The 19,895-nt window shown below is 47.2% G+C and overlaps 3 protein-coding genes across 3 annotated transcripts; 1 reads left to right on the plus strand and 2 right to left on the minus strand.

The window, feature by feature from the left end:
- Window positions 1-1,559: 1,559 nt before the first annotated feature.
- LOC128271489 (dual specificity mitogen-activated protein kinase kinase 4-like) lies at window positions 1,560-4,015 on the minus strand. The gene is made up of 5 exons (XM_053009048.1): window positions 3,722-4,015; window positions 2,910-3,628; window positions 2,689-2,829; window positions 2,518-2,603; window positions 1,560-2,446 (listed from the first exon to the last, which is right to left on the minus strand). The coding sequence occupies exons 1-5, from the start codon at window positions 3,753-3,755 to the stop codon at window positions 2,254-2,256; spliced, it is 1,173 nt and encodes a 390-aa protein (XP_052865008.1). The 5' UTR covers window positions 3,756-4,015; the 3' UTR covers window positions 1,560-2,253.
- Window positions 4,016-4,919: 904 nt separating this feature from the next.
- LOC128269843 (uncharacterized) lies at window positions 4,920-7,075 on the plus strand. The gene is made up of 4 exons (XM_053007248.1): window positions 4,920-5,600; window positions 5,670-6,184; window positions 6,249-6,341; window positions 6,418-7,075. Exons 1-4 carry the CDS (start codon window positions 4,920-4,922, stop codon window positions 7,073-7,075), a joined length of 1,947 nt encoding a protein of 648 aa, XP_052863208.1.
- A 104-nt stretch (window positions 7,076-7,179) lies between these two features.
- LOC128272704 (protein O-mannosyl-transferase TMTC4) lies at window positions 7,180-9,722 on the minus strand. Its single transcript, XM_053010568.1, has 3 exons — window positions 9,545-9,722; window positions 7,866-9,479; window positions 7,180-7,798 (listed from the first exon to the last, which is right to left on the minus strand). The coding sequence occupies exons 1-3, from the start codon at window positions 9,575-9,577 to the stop codon at window positions 7,373-7,375; spliced, it is 2,073 nt and encodes a 690-aa protein (XP_052866528.1). The 5' UTR covers window positions 9,578-9,722; the 3' UTR covers window positions 7,180-7,372.
- Window positions 9,723-19,895: the final 10,173 nt, after the last annotated feature.

The following is a 19,895-nucleotide window of genomic DNA, read 5'->3' on the forward strand; positions in this document are numbered from 1 at the left end:
TCGAATATTAGCGGTTAAAACTTACACACAAAACATATTTCTAGACAACGCGTATTCGTTCCCACGTACCAAAAGAGCATTCCGTGTAGCCCAGGCTCTGACTTTTCGTTTCATTTCTTATGTCACCTTCACCATCGTTCACTTCCGGCACTACAAAACTACTACGATAAAGCTCATCGCAATGCGTACCTCTCTTCTTATGTTTTTTTTTATCACTTCGGTGTAAATAGAATGGAGTCAGGATTCAATCAAGTTGCTTGCAAAATGAATGCTAGTGAAGCAGGAAACGGTAACACTGCGGGACGTTTATACCTAGCCGTCGCCTTGTCTAGGCTCCCCTTATCCCGGTGCTTTAACTTGCACAACGGTTGGCGCCGGAAGCGGAATCTAATAGTAGAAGGGTTTTGGATTGCTAAATATAAATGTTATCTTCAACGGCCACTTATTCCTAACCCTTTTGCTATTTCTTTCTCTGTTTCACTTTGCTTTCTCTCTCTTTCTATCTTCATAGCTTTCACGCTCTTCTTATTTTCGTAAGGCAACCACAGTAGAAAAAAGCGCGGATAAATAGTGTGCATAAAAACGCGCAACATTACCTAGGGTTAATAAAGGGCACGCTTAGTTTACGGAATCGAAGAACTAATATAACACAGCGCACAAAACATCAATGTTACCGTTGTGGCGGTGGCCGGACCAAACACGGTGCAAACTCGAGCTAGGCTGACTAAGACTGAACCAGGCACATGCACGTGTAACCCTATGCTAAATAAAAGAAAGCATCGTATTAATGTAAATAAAACCAACATAAACGTATGTCTAAAAGGGAATCATGAAAGCACATTGAATGTTACAACAAAAATTGTCCTACTAAATAGTAATAGTTTCAAGGTAGACGGATGGCAAACAGCCATTACGTTATCGACGTCTTGTGGAACTTTGTGATTTTTTTTACTCTGTCTTCCCTTCCGTGCAACGGTTTTATTTTTTATGAGCCTTTTTCCTAGTTACTAAAAATCCATCTAACATTTCCACAATACGCTATTTGTTCTACTGTAAGCGACCTACTCACGGGTGCGAAATTGTGTGCTTACGGAAGGTTTAGCTTTATAAAGAATGTTCATAAATTTTGTTACGGTTCACTGACACTTTCTATAGGTCGCTTTTTTCTTTTTGTATATAACTAGTGTTTTTACCCGCGACCCACGATCCTTCATACGATGCGATCAAAGTCAAAAGAAAGTGAATCAAAAGAGATCACATTTGATCTGTTTCACTTTTAACAACTAACAACAACCGCCTAGTGGGGTATGTGTATGACAGTGGTTAATTTGTGTGTTGTCCTTCGTGTTTAGGTTAATGTGCTCCTAGTTTGCTTTTCCGTTCCCGCTGCCGGTTTTTGTTGTAGAGTTTCTTGTAATCAACACTGTTTCGAGTTCCTCATGGAATCGTTTTGCGTTAGGTCGTGGAGCGTGGTATTCACGGTTTCTGGAACTGTTTAATTTTGTCGCGTTCAAAGGGAAACCACCACAATTCTCTTAGCATTGTGTGTTGCCAAATGTGTGGAACGGAGGTTACTTTCAATGTAGGAATTGTTTATTGTCGTCGATACAGTGGCAGGGAACTGGTGTTCGGCTCGTTTCTTGTCCTATAGACGAATAAAAAGGAATATGCATTGCATGACCTGCCACATATCCACAATACATATCTCTTACATGGAACCATGTTTTGGTTCACTACCCTCACCTACTGTATAGAGAAAAGGATAAGGTTCTACAAGTAACACTACGGAGCCAGAGACCACCGTAAGGTCCAATATTTCACATATGGTTGTGAGCCAGAAGACACGGCTCTACGTAGAACAAACGAAGAAAATATCTAAAATATTTCGAGACGTTCGGAATAAAAACGCATCAATATCAATCCCCAACAATTACCAACACAGTTACTAGTTTCAAATGGAGAAGAAGTTCAAATTGCTACGGCGATAGACGAGAAGCACGGTGCGGTTAAGGAAATTCTCAATTGAGGAAAAAGAGAACTGACACAAAGAGGCCAGTTTTGCGTTGAAATAAATTTCATGGAGGAATGGAAGGAACCTATTTTCTGCTCGCTGCAAGCCGATCATTCATCTGCTCGCTCTCATCTACAACCGTACCGAAGACCACCGGCGATCATCCACCGCCGGCCGAAGGAGGACGGTTGGTGGACGGTTTGTGGATCAGTAGGATCAGTGACCTCAGGCTGGTCGATCGTTCAGTTGAAACTTTCGTTCCACCCTTCCGCCGGAAGGTTGGTAGTGAACTGCGTTATTCCATTGTTGGCCATCGATTCTAGCACTTCGCTCACGTACGCCGCCACATTGGTGTCACTTTTTTCCGCGGACTGAATGAACGCGTGCTGCAGCAGCTTGCCGTACTTGGGACGGTCGCGTTCGTCTTTTATTAAGCTGAAATACAGGTAATGAGTGTGTTTTGTCTCCTTGAAAAGCTTCTGGAAAGATTAGACGAATACACTTACCAAGTATTTACAAAATTTACAAAATCTATCGAAAACTCCATTCCATTAGAGGAGGTAGATAGTCGCGGCGGGTCCCCCTCGACAACCTATGGTGTTAGAGTCGCGCAAGGTTAAATCAAATAGGAACGGCTTCTGGTGGCTTCTAACATATATCTCCGTTTGTTCAATTACCTGCTGCAGCTGTTCGAATACAGAACCCCACTTCGGGTAAGGAAACTTCCCGGTGGCTACTTCCATCAACGTAATTCCCAGCGACCAGACATCGCTCCGCACGTCGTACCCCTTGGCTCGCTGGGGATCAATGCGCTCCGGCTGAAGTGTGCAAAATAGATAATGTTACAAATTTTTAGTCGAACCGTTAATTATACACCGAGTCGTTCGGGCACCCTTACCGCCATGTAAGGCCGACAGCCTGCATCTTTTGTTCGTGCAATCGAGTCCACCAGCTGACCGGAAATTCCAAAATCGCACAACTTAATATCTCCATTGCGCTTCAACAGTATATTGCTCGGCTTCACGTCCCGATGGATGATGTTTAGCTTTTCCTTCAGATAATTTAGCGCCCGCACCGTCGCCAGTGTAATCTGCGCTAGGATGGGCTCCGGAATACGATTTTGCTGACACTCACAGATAAACTTGTAAAACTTGTCCAGCGACGTGTCCATGAGCTCCATGCAGATCCAACAGTCACCCTCCTTGAAGAGTGCCCCGTAGAACGTGACGATCGTGTTGCAACCGTTTGATTTCATCACGACATCCAGATCCATCAGCAGCTGCTTTTGTTCCTTTTCGTCGACCGTCGATCGGATGCGCTTGACCGCCATCACCGTGCCGGTGTGCGTAAAGTTCATCCGGTTGACTGCTCCAAACGCACCGCGTCCGATCTCACCCTCATCGAGCAGATCGTCCGAAGTGAAATCGTACGTTTGGTTCGGGGCAATCTGTAACTTGCCGGCGGCAGCCTGCATTCGAATCCGTTCCCTCGTCCGATCGCTCACGGAAGTTGTCACATTCTGGCCTAGGAAGGTAAGCCGTTTCGCTGGTTTCTTCCGATCCGCATTAAGATCCAACGGGAGTGGCATGAAGGGGCGTCCTGAGGATGGTGTGGTTGCTATAGAAACAACGCAACGGAAATAAGCGAAAATCGATCATAAGTAAACGAAGTCGATCGTTCGATTCAAGTTACCAAAATGACTACCATTACCTGGAGATGACTCGGGCGTCTGTTCGTCGCACATTAGTCTGACCTCTGTCCGATTGTAGTCACGAATACGTTAAAGGAATCGTTTATTTCCTTTGCAATCCTTTACTCTTGTCTCGTGAATAAAACCGTGGTTAGTTAATTTTTTTTTGTTGAGTTTCACCGGGTCTCCTGATCACAGGCGTCCACTCGCACACAATCACGGTCAAGAGGTCACGGGGAAACGAAAACTGATTGTACCGCACAGTTCCTTGCTCGTTATCGTTATCAGTGCGTTAGATCATCAATGTTTACATCGATGATACGCTGCTACCTGTGTGACCATACGACTGCCAACTCACAGTGAAAATATTTTGAACATGCGGGGCATTCGCAGTGACCGAATAAGGAGAGAGAGAATTAATCCTTCCGTCTTTTGTGTGTTCGCCGACAGGAAAGGGGATACGGTGGTAAATCGCAATAGGTACCGATTGGAGAGCACGAGAAAGCAAGCCCTTTCGGTCTCCGGCGAGCTTTAAGGTGAGTTGTAAGGGGATGAAGACGAAATAAAAGAAGTGGAACTCTCGAACACCCACTGGCAGGAGCAGGTTTCCGCGATCCGCTTCAGAAACCCTTCCGAATGCTCCTTCGGTTTGTGCACTGCTCACTGCTATTTCACTCCATTCACTTTCGCGGTACTATGGCCGCTCTGAGACACTGGCCTGGGAGTTTTCGGTGCTCCGCAACTTCCCGTTTTATCGAAATGAAGGGTTTTCACTGCTTTCGTGATTACATACAGTAAAAAATCGCTTTAACGCACCGCAGAATTCCCGAATGTGACGTGCGAAGAGCGAAGTGTTTTTCCTTTTCTGTCACTTTGGTGTTGGCTTTTTTTTTGACAGTCCTAATGAATTTCAGCCAGGGTCGGTTCGTATGCCAGCAAATAAACGAAACAAAACTCAAGAGACACGTTGCTAAATGCTACGGTTTAGTTTTCAAAACAATTTCTAATCTTTTTCCTTAATTTGCTTATCACATCGACTCTTAATTGTTAGCAAGGTTATCGTAAACAGTGCAGCTGTGCTGGATTTTCCCTGTGCTAGTCACCCTGTGTTTCTGACAAGAATGTGTTTACGTTTTGGAATGTAAACAAATGGTTTGTTTCTGGCGGCGCGGTAAAGTGAAAAACATCTCGATCGTCGATTGAAGAATGTGTTAAGCCATGGCGGCACTCCAAACATGTTCTGTGGCCGAGAGCCCGTTATCGTCGCTGAATCCGGAATGGAACAATGGAATGGAATCCGGAATCTGTCGAGTGTGTTTGCAAAACGCCGAAACTCGGTCTCTGTTCGACTGCGACTCCATCACGTCACAGCTACGGTACGCAGACAAAGTAATGAAATGCTCGAGTGTGATGATTTACGAGAACGACAATCTACCGGATCGAATCTGCCTGGAATGTATCGTCGAGCTTCATACGGCATATCGGTTTCGGATGAATTGTGACAGCTCCGATGCCATTCTCCAATCATACCTAACGAACAGGGAATGTGTAGAATCAGAACCTTCAACTCCTGGCAAACAGGAAGCCATCACGTGCAATGCGGATGGAACGGAAGAGATTGCGATACCGTTGGATTCTGGTGTACTGTACACTTACAAACCACCCAATGGATTAAATGTGAAGGTGATTTCGCGTCAGAAGCTCACACAAGATGCGACAGACGAACGGCTTAAAGAGGAGGCGGCGAATAGCGGTTCATTGGTGGACTCGTGGGACGGCGCAGTCGATCCGATAGTTGATCATTTAGATGAATCAGAAACGGACACTACAGACTACGGCTACGAACGATTGCTCGATTCCAGTGACATAAACATACTTAGCACAGGCGTCGGAATTCTTGTGAGTCGGTAGTGCAGCGTTCCTTCGTCGCTTTTCGTAATATAACTTTATACTTTTTCATTCTAGCAGGCGGAGCAAAACCCCGGAGCGTCACCGGCTGAAAACGATAATGAAGGTTACATGGGACAGGACTCAAACGGAATACAGGTTGAATCACCCGAACCAGTACCAGAGTCACAGAACTCCCTGCGTACGATACGATCCATACGCAAGACGAACACTCCGAATGAAGGAAAACCTACGATCGAAACCGTCATGACGCAACAAGCAGCTGACGGCAGCGGGCTGGAGACGGTCATTCGCGTGAAGCGCAACCTGTCGACCACCAAGCAGACCCACCTGTGCAAGATATGCAACACCACTTATAAATACAAGCACGCCCTGGAAACGCACCTCCGACGACACCGAGGCGATCGACCGTACAAGTGTGAGCACTGCGATAAGGCTTTCGTGGTGCCATTTGAACTGCGGCGCCATGTACGCACACACACCGGCCAGAAGCCGTACAAGTGCCGGTTTTGTGACCGCAACTACTCGGATTTCGGCAGCAAAACAAAGCACGAGCGAACACATACCGGAGAGCGGTAAGTGGTTCAATCGCGTTTGAGAAGATCATCGTATGATCCTCGGTTTTCTCCTTTCAAACAGACCCTACAAGTGTGAGTTTTGCCGGAAAACGTTTTCCTACTCGCACGTCCTTAGTAGCCACCTGCTCACTCATACGGGAGTAAAAAAATATTGGTAAGCTGGCGCACGATGGCGGCTCGTGAAATGGAATAAAAAACAAATCCTGATGTGTTTCTTTCTCCCTAATTAGTTGTACAATCTGCGGTAAGCGCTGTACGAAGTCGCACCACCTGAAAGCACACCTAAACACACACCAAAATTATGCGAATCGTAAAGAGGAAAGTGGTGTCTGGATTAGCGCACAAGACGGAATTTCTCCCAGCAGTGATGCTATGCTTGGTGGCGCGCTTCCGGATTGCAGCATTACGAAATCGAAAACAACATCTTCCGCTGTTATTTTGATGGATCCAGTTGAGCAATCGTTGGTTGAATCATATGTCGATACAACTGGGTTGGACAACTGGACTGCATCCGATGACAGCCTGTCCGATGCGCCGGTAACGGATAGTGCCCGTCGTAACTCATTGCTAGCGCACGGGGAAGCTTGCACCGATGCGAAAGAAACGGTCGCTGGGGTAACGTCCAGAACGACGGTCGTCACGATAGGTGCTGAGGAGCTGGCTAATGTCTCGATCGTCAGCTTCGGTGATTATATTATCAAAAGTGAAGATACGCTGGATAGTCTAATCGAAGGGACCACGGCTGATACGACCGAAAGTGTCTTGTTGCCACGGAGTGGTGTCGTCGTCAATGGGTTACAGGATTACGTCACGGTTTTACTACCGAAAACGGCACAAAGTGGACTGGTGGATGGTAGTTTCGGTAACATCGCGATGATCGATGGGTGAAGGGACAGTGTAGTTTCTCTAAGGCATTGTAATATAAACTCTAAAAAGTATTTTATAAAGCAATTTGTGTAAAACTTGAGATTTTGTGTATGTATTTCGTCTTGATTCTTTCGATGTATAAGTTATTGCTTACTTTTAATAAGGATATGCTGCTTTCGATAACTATGTTGTGTAAAGATAACGTTTAAAACATGTCTCGATGAATGCCGTCGTTGCTACCAGTTCTGAGTAATTTCTCCACAACCGTTTAAAATGTAAATGCTTCCGCGTCTCAACTGATTCGGTTTCCCGAGTGCTTCACGTGGCGTCCATCAGCTTGAGCAGATTTGTTTTCGCGCTTCGCAAATTGGGATCGAGTCGCAGCGCCGCCCGATACTGTTCCATCGCTTGAGCCTCCCGTTGACCCCACCGATGATAGAGTACGCCCAAGTTAGCCCGATACACGGCATAGTCTGGTCGTGCGGTTATAATCTGCCGATAAAGTGCTTCAGCTGCCTCGTACTGCGCAAGCTTACCGTACGCATTTGCTCGTGTAAACAATATCGCCGTATCGTTTGGGAGAAAACTGAGCGCCACGGTGGATGTTCGGATGATGTCTTCCGTCCGCCCTCGATTGTCGTAAAGAGCCAGAATATTGGCCCACGCTTTGCTGTGGCGGGGGTTTTTCTGAATCGCTTCCCGCCAGTAGCGAAGCGCCATCGTCGAATTATTCATATCGATGTACTGAAAGAGGGAAGAGAGGCGATATTTCGATTATGATCCATTAAAAACAACCCCTTTGTGCACCTACCAAGTTTCCCAAGTTGTACAAACAGTTGGCATAGTTGGGCTTCAGTTCAAGCGCTCGCTGATAGCTTGCAAGGGCGGCGTCGTAGTTCTTTTGCGCAGCCTGTACAATGCCAAGATTCATCCACGCTGAAGGAAAAGGCTCGTGTATTTCAATCGCCCTCCGTAAGTGCTTTTCGGCCGTGAAGAGATCGTGTGTTTCGCGATACAAATTGCCAAGATTCATGTGGGCCGCCTCGTAGTCTGGGTGAAGTTTAATGGCGTGACGATAGAACGCGAAGGCCGTCTCTCGATCGCCCTGATCGGTCGCTAAGCGAGCAATGTTGTAGTACACCTTGGCATTGCGCGGACACACCCGAAGAGCGGAGCGGAACAAAAGATCCTCCGACGTCCATTCATGGGAGCGGGATTGTGTTTTAAGGATAAACATGGTGCAGACGAAGCAAAGCGGGATATAGAAGAGAAGTGAACGCTTGATCAATCGGCGACATCCTGCCGCAACAAGATAACAAAAGCCAATGGATGGAAGATACAACAGTCTTTCGGCTATCACGAATCCAACGCGCACCAGACCGCAAGCAGGTAGAAAAGGTATGATGGTTAGGGCCAAAGAGGCTGTAATTTCGTTGCGATTTGCAGTCGATGAACGAATGGCAAGTGTGATGACCAATCCGTAAAACAGTATGACTAGGGAAATTCGATAGTCAAGAATACTTTCTACAAGCGGCACCGAGCCCAATGCCCAATCGAAGCTTAACCAGTCTGGACAGGCCAGCAGCCATAGATTGAGCCAGTAGAGATAACTCTGAGAAAGTATTCTTGTCATGGTGCTGTTGCTCGCCCCGACCGGATTATCCATTCGATGGAATCGTGGGCTTTCAAAGTCCATAATCCACAATCGCAAGGTAAGTGCGATGAAGGAGAGCAACGTCAGCACAGCAACCCTTGCAAGACAGGATCGATACAGGCTAGCTAGATCACGAGCGGAACCACGAAGTGGCCACTTAATTTTCTTTAGCAGATCTATTGCTCCACAAGCGGCGAGAGCGGTTACTCCGGTTTCTTTACAAAGCATCGAAACGCCGGTCAGGGTGAAGAGCAAAGGGTAAACGAAGACACCGAACCGATGGCCACCGTCTACCCAACGCTGGTAGAGCAGAAGCACACTGATGTAGCCAAGGGCCGCAAGTAGATCTGCTCTACCCACTATTCCGACGACGGCTTCGGTGTGCACCGGATGGACGGTGAACAGGAAAGCGGCCCAGAATGCTGTCCGAAATTGACCACTTTCACGAGACAGTGTTTGATAAACCCGCATCACCAGCAGGCAAACCACTGTATGCAGAACAAAGTTCACCTTCTTCATGTGTGCCGCATTGAGGCCAAGATAGCGGCTTTCCGTTTGGTAGCTGAGCACGGTTAGTGGGCGGAATGATCTGTGGCTCGTCGGGTCGGTTAAGTTGTTGCCCCAGAAATCGTGTCGTAGTAAAACACGCAACGGAGTAGCCACGTTCCGCACGTCCATATTCTTTACGATTGCCGCAGAATCGTCGAAAACAAATGTACCATAAAGTGATCCACCGTAGGAGAGCAGTGAGGCGGCAATAAGTATTGCATACTGGAATCGAAAAGGGAGCGGTCAGTATTACTATGGCAAATAGCCCTAACACTCAGGCGGACAACCTGAACGATGGTTTGCTGCCGATGGGATGACATTGCTCGGTGAACTTGGCGGAAGAAGTGCTTTACGATCGTGTCTCGTTAAACCAAACTGTGGTTCACATTTTGTTAACGATGGGGAATGTGCAGGAACACATAGGAAGGTTAAAAAAATCTATCTTGCGGGGTAATGGGGGATTTTCCATTCCGGGGCTCGAAGGGCGGTTCGCACCCGTACCGATTTTGTTTAGCGTCCAACAAAACTGCTTGACAGATTGTTGTTTACCAGCATAGGCGATGTTTAGTTTGTGACAGTTTGCGAGTTTCGATGTTTTGAAAAGGGTCGTTCTATGAAAAAGGTGAAAACAGCTCAATTGTACAAATTGAATTATTATCGATTTAAGGTTCCGCTGGTCCTTTTAAATGCTGATAAATTGTAATTCGCACAAATTATTAATGTGCTGTAGAACAAACTATTATTTTCTGATCTAGGTACCTTATTTTATCGGTAAACAATCAAACCATCTCACCACTAGAGAAATTTCACCTCACTACTTGTGTGTGTGTGTGTGTGTGTGTGTGTTGACTGCGAAGGATCTAAAATCGGCGAGATTTTCCTTTCTTTTTCTGGTCCATAGCCGCATGCAATTCGTGCACCAATACACGAGCACACGGTAACACAGATCGCGTGTGTGCGTGTGGCCAAGCGACTGTGAACGCAGAAAATGTTCAGACAAGAAATGTAGATTCCTTCGAACGGACGTTTTCCTTCTAGTTGTTGCGGTACCGTGATTTTTCCTGCCGGAGTTTCTTTGCTGAGTGGCAGGAAACCTTTTTCTGCTATCTATCATTTGCCATAGTTTTACTTTTGCAGTCACTGTGTGGAGTTCGGGAAACCTTTTATTAGTGTGCGGCAGAGAAAAATAATTGTAACCGTAGCGCAGCAGGATTTTAGCTTTCGTTTTGTCCTTTCATTGGAAGAATTTTTCTTCGTGTATCTTTATCCCTGAGGCGAACGGCCGTCGAAAGCTTGTACTAGTGCTGTCTAATCTAGTTCTCATCAGCGCGAATGCCCTTTCCATCAGACTGGACAGCACCCCAAGGAAGGACAACAAAACGCTTTATGTGCGACGGGTGAAAATTGCCGCTCAGCTCCGGCAGATTGCTTTCGGAGCGGAAAAGCAAACGAAAACTGAATCCCCTTTCGGCTGGATGTAACGTTTAGCAGCTAGGAGGTGTATCTGCACGGCACCAATGAAGCATCAACGAGGTGAGCCAAATCGTTTCAAGAGGGTTTTCATCATCAAGAGGGCCACCATCGAGAGGCGGCTGTGATTGTGTTTGAGGAAACCAAGGCTGCCGCGACTGGGAGTGGTGGTGCCGGGGAAAGGTTGTGAAAAATAGAAAGAATTGGCGAAAGTGAAAAGCGGAGGTCAATGGAGAAAAGTAGCGCTGTTTGTTTGTGTGTGGTGCTTTGGTTTGCTTTTAACTAAATATTGCAATCTATCGTCGTGTCGCGGAAAAGCGCAACGTAAAATAGGAACGCCTTTGGGTAGAGAATCAAAATGTGCACAACGTTCCGCAGTGCAACCAAAGTGCGGCCCCCGGAAGTATCGCTTGAATGGTGGATTGAACTGTCAAGCCCGACTGTAGCGATATAAAATCAGAACAAAGCCATTTCTCCAACCCCACTCGTTGGTTGGACCATTTGAAGAAAATGGCTACCAGCACCGGGGGCTCTGTCCTCGGTTCTGGTATGAACGAAACAAATCGTTCGCTCACGGTGAAAGTTCTCGAGCATCGCAATGTTCGCAGGAAGAGAACAAACATGGCGAAACAACTCAAAGGACACCTTCGGCGATCGTAGTGAGCGTGACGGAAACTATCAGAATCGTCGTCGTTGCTAGCCAAGGTAAGTAAACTCATCGCTTTTTTGTAGTGCAACCACTGTCTCACCTTGGCGTGAGGTACCATGCGTTTCCATCGACGCAAATAGTTGGGGCTTTGAATAAGAAGTTGCTGCTAAAAACTGCATTTATTATGCCCAAGGCGCGTGTCGGTGGCAACGGGTAATGCTGGTAACTCTACAACAGCATCATTATAATCACTTGTGTGCCATGAAACACTTTAATTGGCCACAGAATTTCTACCCATTGTGACGATGCCGCGAATGTAATAAAATATACACGGCCATATTGTGAGCAGGATTTCAACATTGTTTGGAGAATTTTCTGTTCTGGTGATGCCCAGCATTAGTGGGATGTATTATTGAAAAAATACAAAATAGGGACATATCATAGGTCAATAGGCTCTAACTTTTACGTTACTTCGTAGCAACATTTAATTTTTTTTATATGCCCTTACTAGAATGAGCCCTACAGAAGCATCTGTTGTGAGACCTCGGTCCTGGGTATTATGAAGGGGTTCAATTGATTGCCTAAAACTAAATGAACTGCGTGCGAATGATTTGAAATGCCATAGAGACGATAAAGCTAGTGATGCTTGTTGGTCGCACATTCGAAAATATCCCCAAAATACGGTGTGCGGTGGTCCTTTTCGCTCGGAGTATCGCGCGAATCACTGAATCGCGCCAACCGTTGGGTTTTTACGATCACCGTTCGCACCGTTCGTGTGGTAAACGCGACTTGGCCTAAAATTAGCTCGCCAAATATTTGCATGTTTTTCACGCACGCGCCAGCCTATACACGGGCGGCCAAGGCGCCGACTATCACCGGCATACTCAGACGGTTTGCGCGGACTACGCCGCGTGAGTTTCGCCGACACCCGGCGGCCACTTTGAGATTTAAGAAAACAACCAATGTGTTGCGTGCGGGATTTTTCATTAAAATTTTTCCTTTTCACTTTCATTCGCTTCTTTTAAGCTGGATATTAGCAATGGACGGTGGCGAAGGCGAGACGATTTTAACGTCTCGGTCCTGGACATATGACTGTGCCCCAGTGCGTAGGTGCTCTTTTACTTTATGCCTTGACAGAGAGAAAAACTGTGTTTCGCTAGGGAGAACGCCGTAATATTTCTGCTGTGGCAAGACAAAATATAGACTTTCTTGAGAATTTGGGACGACGATAAAAGTCGAATAAACTTTAGAACAAAAGTCGTACATACAAGATTTTAATTTTTAGCTGGAAGAGAGAACCTTTCGCCTGATAGGAGGGCGGCCAGCTAGTAATTACGAAAGAGTAACGTTAAACCGTATTTGTGAATATTTTTCTAGTGCATAAAAAAGGGTGCTTTTAACATTTATCCGCAATCCGACCGTTCCACCGGAAAGATGTGTATCTTCATGGATGCAACGGAATTCGGCACTTGCGAAGCACGGAAGAAGGTTTAGAAAAAACAAACACCATGAGGATTACCGTTGTTGGAGGCCAGAGATTTGTGATGCTAGATAATGAAAGGAAAAGATGGGTATCATTTTTATTGGTCTGCGCTGTTGGTGGGTGCGGCTATATTTATGGGTTTTTGCCTATTGAAATGATCCATGATTCCTGTTGGCCTTCTCTTTCTTGGACGGAATGCTCTTGGTTTTGGAATAGCGAATATTAATTTAAATGTTCAAAGTTTTGGAATAAAGAAAGGGGAACATCTTCTCCGGAAGCTCAGCATTTTTCTAATAGTCTTATTAACCTACTTTAACTGGTCGAAGGTGGAAAAGGGTGCATTTTTCTCACAACGTAAATGAGCACCATTTCGTCGTTGCCTGTGTCGGATGTAGTGGTGCCTTCATTTACCATACGACCTTGGGCAACGGATGCCAAGGATGTCCGGAGTGTGCACCGGAACCGAATGGAGCCTTGCGGGTAAATGGGGCACACTACCGGTCCCGGATAGTGATTGAATGTTACTTTTGGGTCGCAGAACCTAACGGTGAACCTTAAGGAAAAAAATCGGGCCAACCGCTCCTTAAACAATAATGAAAGGAAACGGGTTCGCCAAGGAATTGCTTGGCAAAGGTGCCCCTTCATAGTTCTAGGTTGGCGTGGTTTGACCCGATTTTTCTTCTCTCTTTTCGCGGGCCTTCCCACGATGGCAAGCTCTGCCCGCAGGTTCGCCGTAGCGTAGGAAAACTCAGGTGTGGTAATGGCGTTTCCTAACACGTTTGTATATTAATTTCAATAAAAGCTCGTTCGTCAAAATGGCTTCTCCTCAAGAGCTGCAGGGTCGGCCAGGTTGGGATGGCTTTGCGATAACCTTTTTACCGATCGAGCACCGGCTTTTTGCAGAAGCCCCACGAACGGACATGCCTCTCCTTCTTTTTTCGTCATCCTTGAAGAAAAGTGAAAACATTTTTGCCAACCCAGCCCAGCCGGATGGATGATAAAAATCTAATTAGTAATGCAAAAATGGGAACAAAACGCCGTTGAGGCGCTCTTTTGGTCGCACAACGCCGCCGGGTGAAAAGTGGAAAGAAATGGAATATAATTTCTCACTTAGTCCCCATTTGCTTAACGAGCCACAAATCACGTACGTGTATCGTATCGCTGAAGATCCGTTCGATCGATCAAAAACGACAGGCCAAAGCCCAACGGTTACCGTCATCCAGGAAGTACACTCTTATTAGGAAACCCATTCTCGGCGGCGAAGGAAATTTGATGACGGGGCAAACACGAAAATAAAGCATCGTAACACTAGCCTGGCCGTTAGCGGGAAAGATCGATCGCGGAAAACATCTTTCATAATGGAAGTTTTCGAAACTAATTAACTTTATGCAGAATAGAGACACATTTTCAAAAACACCCCAAGAAACCGTAGCACGGGAGTTGGTAATTAATTGAACCCCTTGAGCGCCCCACGTCACGTCGAATGGGGATGGATGGATCGAGATTTTGCGATCGACGAGAGTGATGAGCGATGCACGGTGGCACGTGATTAGATTGAAAATAAGTTACGAAAATCTAAATTTATCTGGCCCATCGGAAAGGATGGTGGAACGCCGCGAGCCCATTTCTCGTGGTCGTATTTGAGCTTCGTGATCGGCTGTATTTGGTTTGGCCGTTTCGAATTGGTTTACTGCCGTCGTCACTTTCGATTTCGGTTTCGCGTTGGCTGCCGTTTTGCTCGATTGTGTTGTACGAAAGCTGGCCACATCGTAATTGCTTCTGTGCACCCCGATCGCAACATGCAGCCTCTTTTTCTGCACGTTTCGCATGCTCTGGTCGCACATTACGTTGCGTGCGGAAGGTTTCGGTCGGAAGTTCAGTATGGTTGGCCTTGTTTCTGTGTCGGGCTTGCTTTGTTCCGCAAGTGTTGGTCAAGTGGGCGAATGCCAAGTATTTGCGCTTGGCGAGTGATTAACAGTACCGTACCATCACTTTGAAGTACAATTTGATTAAACGTTTTTCAACGCACAGTCCCTTTAAATGCACATACCCTTTCTGGCTTTAGCAACAGCAATGTGCTTTGAAGGTGACATGAAATTTGAAGCTACCCGCGATGGCAGAGCGAACCATTTCACCTTCGCCAGGTGAGCAATGCAACAAGAATGAGATTATATCCTTAGCGCAATTGCCTAGTGCCGAGGATGATGGGTGCCCTCGTTTGGTTCGGTGGCGTCCCTAAGCGTCGCATGCTGGTGGGACACGGCCGCCGCCATAGCCGTTCCACTTCGTGCTGTAAAGTGTTACAAGGTTTTCCATTTGGGAAAATTAACCACGCGCTTAACCAGTTGCCGCGCCACCCGCCGTCGGTTTAGATTGACGTGTTGGCGAACCCGCACGGTTTCGGTTTATTCGCCAGAATCAGGTGAATCAGGGTTGAACGGCACAAAGCGGTAATGTGTATCGTGGATATATAAAAAACTAGCAAAATGTGGGGTTTTGTGCAATTTTGAAACGGTGAATTGATAACAGACAAGCATAACGGTCAGGAGTGACGGGCCGACCAAACCAACCAAACACCGACAAAGGATGAACTGCCCCCGGGTGGAACTTATAATTGGGACTGTTGAGACGCAACGGATTTTTGCAAAGAGTTTAAGCCTTTTTTCTGTTTAAGGCACATTCTCTAACTCAATATTGGAATCAATCGAAGCCCGTTGTGTGGGTCTTTTGATGCTTCATTGTCAAGCATTTTCTCTTTCCGACTACGCGACCTCGTCGACAATAAGACTTTACGTACACCCGTTGTTAAATTGCGGGGCACATTGGCTGCAATTTACACGTGTGCTACGATGCGCACGTTCCGCGTCTGTTTGTTCAGCCATCTTCTCGAACCAACGGCCATTGGACACGCGGCGGGTTGCCAGAAACAGAACGACGTCCTGCGGCGAGGAATGGAATTTCGACGATTAGAGCAACATCTGTGTGCTGCGGGAATTGTGCCAAGCGGCTTTTCCTCTCTGTGAAATGTTTATTATTTCATTTTCGGTAAATTTTTATTAGCCACCAAGGGGTCGTGTACGGGAAATATTCGCTCAACGAACGGAGCCGTTAGCGGCTCGGATCGATAGCTCGGAATTCGACTCTTTTCGGGTTATTTTTTGCCTTCCTCCTACATATGTGTCCACCACTGTATACACGATTAATCACTTCCAATAAAATTACTTTTTCGTGCTCTCTCTCTCTCTCGCTCTCTATGCTTCTGTCTCTCCAGCGTGAGCATAGAACGGAAAGAGAGCGGGAGGGATGGGAAAATTGTTTTGATCACCCTTTCGTGCGGCATTCAGGTATGCGCTCTCCTCTCTACTGTTCTCCATAACCCGGAGCAGGCAGCGGGCAACTCTCTTTCACTTTCCGTTTCATTATCTCGCGTTTTGCTCGCGCCGCGCCTTGCGCGAAGTCGCGGACACGCGCGCGCGCCACCCGCTCAGTTTTCGATCAGCCGCTCGTCGGTTTGGTCGGTTCGGTTTCCTTCGGGTTTAAATTACAGCGCGAGTTTGTGACAACTTTCAGGCGATTCCGCCAGTCCGTGGGTGCTACCAGCAACATAGTGGGTGTGCCGTTTGTATGTGTGTGTGCAGAGTAAGAATCGCATTTTATTATTTTAATAATATCTGTTGATGATCGTTCGTCGCCGCGGAACAAGCGATCGTGGTGGTGGCGAGCGCGGATCGCAACTTTTCGAATGTTGTAGGCGAACCGTTGGCGGATGATCGAACTCCGCGAATGGAGTGGGCCAGTGGGTGTGTGGGACGACTCTGTCGATCGCGGGCCAGTGGGTGTGCGTGTGTGTGTGTGTGTTGTTTACATCGCTCCTTCGGTCGAGAGCACGAAGGAGACCCCCATTGGTTCCCCTAGATGAAGTGAACGCGGGCCTGGCGCGCGCTGTTTTGCGGTTCCCAGATACATTCACATTTCCTCGTGGGCCCCAAGATGGAGATCCTAGCCCCTGCGAAGGGCTTGAATGAAGGGAGCAATGAGATCACAGAAGTGAATGCGGCGGCACTCCTTAGCGCAAGCGGAGGCCAACCAATGTTGGCGAGTGTTGCGTGCATAAGTTGGTGATGCAAAAATTGAAACAAAAACAAACGTGGAGTACCACCATCATCATCATCGACAGCCCACAACCCACCCGATACGAGAGAGCAGCAGCATCCCTTGCCGTGGTGTGATTGTTTGTGCTGGGGTCGCATTTGTTGCTCTTCGTGACTGAGGCATAATATTATGCGAACGTTTTATATACGTAATACGTTGATTGCTTGTGTAGAAAGATTTGTCCTGAAACGGATAAATCATTCTGCTTTCGCTAGTAGCGCGGCCAAAGCGCTCCTTGCAGCCGTCCACGAACAAGTAAGATTCTTCTTTTATTTAGTTGCTTTTTAAATTTATAAAACTTACAAGATAGACAACTTTTGAATTATGTCTTCCCATCGTCGAGCCACCACCATCCGAGCCACATTCTTGCAAGAAAATGGGTTCGTTGATTTTTTCCCGGACTTTCTTTCCTAACTTCGCTTCGGCATAAACCCACCATATCGCCACCATCCGTGCGCTCGATTGGTGTTTGTTTTGCTCACCATGTTCGTTTCGTTTTCAGTTTCCATGTCCCGTCCCGTGTCCCCCGCGCCTCGTTCCCTCTCGTAAGAAAATACCAGTTTACCGACCGTGGACCGACCGCACAACTCATATACGCTATACGGCGCGCAGCATGATCGTTGCTGCTGTGCCTGGGCGCGGATCATAATTCCACGCTGTAGGGTTCGGCTAAATACTTCATTTTGAGTTGGTTGTTTCCCCGTTTTTTTTTTCTTCGCTTTCAGTCTTCCCTTCGCAGCGAGGAAGAGATTAATAATGTTTTATTTATTCGACGCCTACCGATTCATTCCATTTGTCGTCGTCCTGTCTTTGCGCTCATTTGAGTGCACAATCTTGCAAACGTACCCCGTACCGTGAAGGAATTAGTGTTAAAATTATAAAAATTAAACGTTTGATCACCTTCTTTTTGTGACGCACTGTCACCGATTGCGGGCGGTGGCACGGCCACGATCACCGATCACCGATCGGCGCGGGAAAAAGCTGGTGGTGCACCAGAATGAGAAAGTGCTGCTGTTTGCGCCAAGATCTGAGAGCAAAATCCGACCCGATTTTTCTACGTTCATCGTGCCTGTGCCGGTGTCAGTTCCGCCGTTAAAAAAGCCAGCCCAGTAACCGACACAAAGAGAGACCGCGGCGCACGGCGGGGATGATTGGGAAAATCCACCACCTCCGAAGCTGAGCCGCTTGTTGCTGGCCGACGTGCGCCACATAATCAATAGGCGAGACAGGAAAAACACGCGACACACGACCGAGAGAGAGAGGGAAACCACACCGGGGGACAGAATAAAGCGGCGGCCAAGCGGGTGGATGCGCCGCGTTTGTAAAGGGGGTTTGCGAGACAGGAAAACAGCCATCCACCGTTGGCGACGGGTGAAAGTCCTCCAGTTATTGGGCCGGCGGCGCGAGTTCTGTGGGAAAAGCTACGAACACGGAGTCGCGCCCCCCGGGGGGAGAAGATCTTCTGTGTTCACCTGATGTAACGGTACCCCCTTCTGGACATGTTGGAGGTGGGCCCGGAAGAGGTGAATGCTAACCACAACCGGTGCGGCCGGAAGAAGCGCGCACTTGCCATGTGCGTTGCATTCCCGAATCGGCTTGCGCTGCGCGTAAGGCGAACGTTGTTCCGATCGCACGTGACTGTTACGAAAAATGGTTCTGCTGTCATTTGATTGAACAAACATATAATGTAAGTCAATAAAACAATCTTCAAAGTCAGAAGGTTGCACGATTGCCTTTAATTGCCATAACCCATTCCCGCCCGATCGGTCGGAGGCCGTCAAACGGCACCGGACCGGTCGACCGGAAACATGGTCAACATTCGTGGCCGAAGCGGGCACCGGAAGCACACGCGGCAGCGGCGACGGGAATATGTCAAATACGCACCCTTTCCACCTGTGACCGTCCCTGGTTCGGTCGCGCACGATGGACAAATCTAATTTGTTGAATGTGTTCGTTCTTTCGCTTTCTCTCTCTCTGTCTGTCCCTCTTTCTGTTGGTTGCGTGTCGAGTGATGGCGGAAGTGTGCCCTTTTTGCCGCGTTTCGTTCGCTGGTTTTGTTCCATCCACTTTTGGTCGGTCGCTGGCGATTGTTGTTGTGGATTTTCTAAACCTTATTCTCAGTGTTGTTTTATGCTTTGTTTTCCCTTTCCCAACTGCGCATAGACTGATGACGATGACACCACCACACACGCAACACGCACGCAAACACACACACGATCGATGATCTGAGGTTTTTGCATTCTTTTGTTTACGGGGGTTTGTTTGCGGGTTTTCTGGCGGATGTGAAGCGTCGCTTAATTGTGCTGTTCCGTTGTCGGTTCGGTTGGTCAGACCGTGTTGAAGTGCAGGAGGGTGGGGAATGGCTGCTATTTGTTCTGTGATACCGTGGCTGGCCAATGATTTTATCAGTCACTTTGGTGAGATGAGCTAATGCGACGGTGTATGTATGTTTGTAGCGGCCATTGTGTGGTCGTCTATTGCGGTTGGCTCGAAAATCTGTTTTTAGTTTAAATATTTAAGAGAATGAATTTCAATTTCATTTGTCTTATCATCTTACTTTATTTTTCTGACAATTTTTCTTATCTTACCCGTCCGCGTCACGTAATCGCAAGAAATACATACACTCCTGGTGGCCGTTTAATGCTCCCATTAACATATGGTGGTGTTCGCAAATGCTGGCTTTTGTGATAAGAAATGTATAACAAAGTCGCTCAATATGTGTCACACCACGCCTCAAGGACACCTGAGGCGGCACTCGGTTTCCAGGAACTCCGTGAAAGGAATGGACACTTAGAAACTTGACAACGCATAATGCTGGCGTTTTGCACACCGTGTCGCCGGTTGCTGTGGGTCGCAAGGAATCCGATTATGCTGTTGGTGCCTA

This window comes from Anopheles cruzii, chromosome 3 (assembly GCF_943734635.1).
Source record: "Anopheles cruzii chromosome 3, idAnoCruzAS_RS32_06, whole genome shotgun sequence".
In the NCBI taxonomy this organism is placed as follows: domain Eukaryota; kingdom Metazoa; phylum Arthropoda; class Insecta; order Diptera; family Culicidae; genus Anopheles; species Anopheles cruzii.

Coding starts and splice junctions, on each gene's coding strand:
- LOC128271489 (XM_053009048.1), bottom strand. CDS start 3,755: ATGTGCGACGAACAGACGCCCGAGTCATCTCCAG. Junction 2,830..2,909: donor GCTGTCGGCCTTACATGGCG/GTAAGGGTGCCC, acceptor TGCACACTTCAG/CCGGAGCGCATTGATCCCCA. Junction 2,604..2,688: donor TATTCGAACAGCTGCAGCAG/GTAATTGAACAA, acceptor CTAACACCATAG/GTTGTCGAGGGGGACCCGCC.
- LOC128269843 (XM_053007248.1), top strand. CDS start 4,920: ATGGCGGCACTCCAAACATGTTCTGTGGCCGAGAGCCCGTTATCGTCG. Junction 5,601..5,669: donor GCACAGGCGTCGGAATTCTT/GTGAGTCGGTAG, acceptor TCATTCTAGCAG/GCGGAGCAAAACCCCGGAGC. Junction 6,185..6,248: donor CGAACACATACCGGAGAGCG/GTAAGTGGTTCA, acceptor CCTTTCAAACAG/ACCCTACAAGTGTGAGTTTT.
- LOC128272704 (XM_053010568.1), bottom strand. CDS start 9,577: ATGTCATCCCATCGGCAGCAAACCATCGTTCAG. Junction 9,480..9,544: donor GGCAGCAAACCATCGTTCAG/GTTGTCCGCCTG, acceptor TTTCGATTCCAG/TATGCAATACTTATTGCCGC. Junction 7,799..7,865: donor TGTACAACTTGGGAAACTTG/GTAGGTGCACAA, acceptor TCCCTCTTTCAG/TACATCGATATGAATAATTC.